This window comes from Artemia franciscana, chromosome 15 (assembly GCF_032884065.1).
Source record: "Artemia franciscana chromosome 15, ASM3288406v1, whole genome shotgun sequence".
Classification (NCBI taxonomy): Eukaryota; Metazoa; Arthropoda; class Branchiopoda; order Anostraca; family Artemiidae; genus Artemia; species Artemia franciscana.
Genome location: NC_088877.1, coordinates 12,148,083 through 12,153,578, shown reverse-complemented (window position 1 = coordinate 12,153,578; position 5,496 = coordinate 12,148,083). Strand labels below are relative to the sequence as shown.

General features: G+C 39.5%; 1 protein-coding gene across 1 annotated transcript; it reads right to left on the bottom strand.

Annotated features, from left to right (window-relative positions):
• Positions 1-3,940: 3,940 nt before the first annotated feature.
• Positions 3,941-5,483, bottom strand: LOC136036055 (cysteine--tRNA ligase, cytoplasmic-like). Its single transcript, XM_065718009.1, has one exon. It carries the CDS (start codon positions 5,462-5,464, stop codon positions 3,941-3,943), a length of 1,524 nt encoding a protein of 507 aa, XP_065574081.1. The 5' UTR covers positions 5,465-5,483.
• Positions 5,484-5,496: the final 13 nt, after the last annotated feature.

The window sequence follows — 5,496 nt, the reverse complement described above, 5'->3', positions numbered from 1 at the left end:
TTTTAATTCAAAAACTTTTTTGGAAAAGCAGCTGTTTGTTTTCAAGAAGTGACTACTAATCATATGTTCGTAATCATTAGATAGCAATCCTATATTTTAGATAGAATAATTTTAGATAGAACTAGAATAAGATAATCCTACGTTCTAGATTAATCCAACTATTTAGATACGACAACTGTTGCTCCAAGCTTTCTTCTATTTTCTAATTTAAAAAATACCGGTAATCGTCAATCTAATCGACCAATCAAAAAGCTTACGCTTGAAAGTTAAACATTGACCAATCTAAAATACAACTAGTGAGATACACTGCATTATGGTTTTGTATAATTTTGATTTTATCCGCAAGCCTAATTATATTGCGGCCCGAGCATCAATACCGTTTCCTGGAAAAATCTTATCGCTTCAATCATCGATACTTTGTATCGCCCACCAAACTGTTGAAAATCGTTTGATCGAGGAAATTCTTCCAAGCCTGAAAATACTTGGCCTGGCAGATTATGCACAATTTATGCGCAATCCAAGGTCTTAAACTGTCTTGTGACTTTTTTTTACACTTTCCACGGGGCTCATACATAGTCTAAAGACAAAAGTATTACTTAGTTCGAAACATATTCCCTTAAAATATCAATTGATCACTCCTGTGTTGACCGTAAAACCGTAAGATTCACGAGATAATCAAGCCTACAAGCACAATATACAAGAACAACTATGCCAATAGCTGCAGGTACAATAAAGTGTGAGCTACACAAACAAAGCCAAGAGCCCCAAATTGAAAATACAGGTACCACTAAGCCAATAGCCTCAGATACAATAAAGCAAATAGCTGCAGACAACTAAGCCAAGAGATACATGGTGGAATACACAAAAACAACTAAGCCTATAGCTGCAGGGACAACAAAGTATATCAGCTGCAGACAATAAAGTGAACAGCTGCCAACAACTGAGACAACAGCTGCGGGTACAACAGAAAGGGAACAACTAATCCAATATCTGCAGATACAATAAAGCAAAGCAGCTCCAGACAACTAAGCCAACAGCTACAAGTTCAATACACAGGAACAACTAAGCCAATAGCTGCGGATACAATAAAGCAAAGCAGCTGCAGACAACTAAGCCAACAACTGCTTGTGCAATACACAGGAACAACTAAGCCAATAACCGGAGATACAATTAAGCAAATCAGCTGCAGACAACTAAGCCAACAGCTACAAGTTCAATACACAGGAACAACTAAGCCAATAGCTGCAGATACAATAAAGCAAAGCAGCTGCAGACAACCAAGCCAACAACTGCTCGTGCAATACACAGGAACAACTAAGCCAATAACTTGAGATACAATTAAGCAAATCAGCTGCAGACAACTAAGCCAACAGCTACAAGTTCAATACACAGGAACAACTAAGCCAATAGCTGCAGATACAATAAAGCAAAGCAGCTGCAGACAACTAAGCCAACAACTGCTTGTGCAATACACAGGAACAACTAAGCCAATAGCTGCATATACAATAAAGCAAAGCAGCTACAGACAACTAAGCCAACAACTGTTTGTGCAATACACAGGAACAACTAAGCCAATAACTGGAGATACAATTAAGCAAATCAGCTGCAGACAACTAAGCCAACAGCTACAAGTTCAATACACAGAAACAACTAAGCCAATAGCTGCAGATACAATAAAGCAAAGCAGCTACAGACAACTAAGCCAACAACTGTTTGTGCAATACACAGGAACAACTAAGCCAATAACTGGAGATACAATTAAGCAAATCAGCTGCAGACAACTAAGCCAACAGCTACAAGTTCAATACACAGGAACAACTAAGCCAATAGCTGCGGATACAATAAAGCAAAGCAGCTGCAGACAACTAAGCCAACAACTGCTTGTGCAATACACAGGAACAACTAAGCCAATAACCGGAGATACAATTAAGCAAATCAGCTGCAGACAACTAAGCCAACAGCTACAAGTTCAATACACAGGAACAACTAAGCCAATAGCTGCAGATACAATAAAGCAAAGCAGCTGCAGACAACCAAGCCAACAACTGCTCGTGCAATACACAGGAACAACTAAGCCAATAACTTGAGATACAATTAAGTAAATCAGCTGCAGACAACTAAGCCAACAGCTGGAAGTTCAATACACAGGAACAACTAAGCCAATAGCTGCAGATACAATAAAGCAAATAGCTGCAGACAACTAAGCCAAGAGATACATGGTGGAATACACAAAAACAACTAAGCCTATAGCTGCAGGGACAACAAAGTATTTTAGCTGCAGACAATAAAGTGAACAGCTGCCAACAACTGAGACAACAGCTGCGGGTACAACAGAAAGGGAACAACTAATCCAATATCTGCAGATACAATAAAGCAAAGCAGCTCCAGACAACTAAGCCAACAGCTACAAGTGCAATACACAGGAACAACTAAGCCAATAGCTTCAGGTGCAATAAAGGAAAACTGCCAACAACTGAGACAACAGCTGTGGGTACAATATACAGGAACGACTAAGCTAATATCAGCAGATACAATAAAGCAAAGCAGCTCCAGACAACTAGGCCAACAGCTACAAATGCAATACAAAGGAACAGCTAAGCCAATAGCTGCATATACAATAAAGCAAAGCAGCTACAGACAACTAAGCCAACAACTGTTTGTGCAATACACAGGAACAACTAAGCCAATAACTGGAGATACAATTAAGCAAATCAGCTGCAGACAACTAAGCCAACAGCTACAAGTTCAATACACAGGAACAACTAAGCCAATAGCTGCAGATACAATAAAGCAAAGCAGCTGCAGACAACTAAGCCAACAACTGCTTGTGCAATACACAGGAACAACTAAGCCAATAGCTGCATATACAATAAAGCAAAGCAGCTACAGACAACTAAGCCAACAACTGTTTGTGCAATACACAGGAACAACTAAGCCAATAACTGGAGATACAATTAAGCAAATCAGCTGCAGACAACTAAGCCAACAGCTACAAGTTCAATACAAAGAAACAACTAAGCCAATAGCTGCAGATACAATAAAGCAAAGCAGCTACAGACAACTAAGCCAACAACTGTTTGTGCAATACACAGGAACAACTAAGCCAATAACTGGAGATACAATTAAGCAAATCAGCTGCAGACAACTAAGCCAACAGCTACAAGTTCAATACACAGGAACAACTAAGCCAATAGCTGCGGATACAATAAAGCAAAGCAGCTGCAGACAACTAAGCCAACAACTGCTTGTGCAATACACAGGAACAACTAAGCCAATAACCGGAGATACAATTAAGCAAATCAGCTGCAGACAACTAAGCCAACAGCTACAAGTTCAATACACAGGAACAACTAAGCCAATAGCTGCAGATACAATAAAGCAAAGCAGCTGCAGACAACCAAGCCAACAACTGCTCGTGCAATACACAGGAACAACTAAGCCAATAACTTGAGATACAATTAAGTAAATCAGCTGCAGACAACTAAGCCAACAGCTGGAAGTTCAATACACAGGAACAACTAAGCCAATAGCAGCAGATACAATAAAGCAAAGCAGCTGCAGACAACTAAGCCAGCAACTACATGTGCAATACAGAGGAACAACAAAGCCAATAACTGGAGATACAATAAAGCAAAGCAGCTGCAGACAACTAAGCCAACAACTGCTCGTGCAATACATAGGAACAACTAAGCCAATAACTTGAGATACAATCAAGTAAATCAGCTGCAGACAACTAAGCCAACAGCTGGAAGTTCAATACACAGGAACAACTAAGCCAATAGCTGAAGATACAATAAAGCAAAGCAGCTGCAGACAACTAAGCCAGCAACTACATGTGCAATACAGAGGAACAATTAAGCCAATAACTGGAGATACAATAAAGCAAAGCAGCTGCAGACAGTTCAGCCAACTGCAAGACTTTCTTTGGTCTCTAAAAGGGTCACCGGGAGGGGTAGCTTGAAGAGCAGCTTTCTCCGTTTGCTTCGCAGTAGCTTATCCCTTCTTCCTCTTCTTCTCTTGTCTTCTGATCTTTTTCTGCTCTTTTAACATCTACTGCAGGTCTAATCTTTATGGTGAACCCATCTTCTTTTTCATCTTCCAATTTAGCTCCTATATTTGGGAAGACGGCGGTACGGACATTGTCACAAAGGCTGAGAAGATATTGATTTTTGGGTTCTTTTGCGTATTTTCGGATTTCATTCCGAAATTCTGCAAAAGATTCCAGAACACTGTGGATCAGCGTTCCTTCTTCTTCTGCGGAATGTTCGGTTGGAAATCCTATAGATTCCTTTTTGGGTATAACACCAAACGTTTCAAACAAGCGCGTTATGAAAACGCTTATTTTGTTTAAAACTTGCCTATTAGGCGTTTTCGATTTTTTGACGTAAATATCTACGTCTTTTATTATTTTTTCCATATGTTTTATGGCACTAGGGGTATCAATATTATCACACAAAGCAGCATCCACTGCTTTTATTCTCACTTTAAATCTTTCTAACAGATTTTTGTCTTCCTTACTAAATTTTTGAGAGGCAGCACTGTTGTCCCCTGGCTTCTCTCGTAGTATAGATTTCACTTTATGAAAAAAGGTGTCGAAATTCTCTTCAGTTTGCACAACGTTTTCCATAATAGCCTCGGAGTAGTTTACATTTTTTCCCCAGGGGTGCAGTAAACACAGAAGCCGGATCTGCCTAGCACTATACTTTTTTAAACACTCCTGTATTGTTATGAAGTTCTTAAGGGTTTTTGACATTTTCGACCCTTCTATTTTTAAATTACCGGTGTGTAAAAAGTAGTTAACCCAATCATTGGTACCAAAATAAGCCTCTGATTGAGCTAACTCATTATCATGGTGGCGGGATTTTTCATCTAATAAATCTATCCCACCAGCATGTATATCGATGGACTGTCCGAGGATATCCGATGCCATAGTACTACACTCAATATGCCATCCTGGTCGCCCCATCCCCCATGGAGATTCCCACGAAGGTTCGCCTGGTTTGCTTTTTTTCCATAGCGCAAAATCATTTTTTGAACGTTTGTCACCTAATCCTTCGTCTAATATGCCGGAGCATTCTTCTCCTTTCTCTGAAGATTTTTCATTTTTATATGCCTCTGGTCTTAGTTTGGCATAAAAATGTCCTTCACTCTCGTCAAAATTTTTGACGTCAAAATAGACTGATCCGTTTGATTCGTAACCATAACCTTGGTTAACGATCTTCTGGATAAAATCGACTATGGGGGATATATATTCCGATACTCGTACCACTACATTAGGATACAAAACATTCAGAGCCTTCATATCTGTGAAAAAAGAATTTTCAAACATTTTAGCAGTGCTTGAAAATATACTTTCATCAGTTACTGTGGCACCTTCTGACGCTTCAAGCCAATTTGAAAGAACATATCTAGCTCTGTTAAGGTAGTCATCTTTTTTCTTTTTGGCTGGACTGTTGGGTGACATCAACTCACTGCATGCTTTGTTGATTTCTTCCA

What these genes read in the sequence shown, in the direction of transcription:
- LOC136036055 (XM_065718009.1), bottom strand. Translation starts at nt 5,464, where the DNA reads ATGTCACCCAACAGTCCAGCCAAAAAGAAAAAAGATGACTACCTTAAC.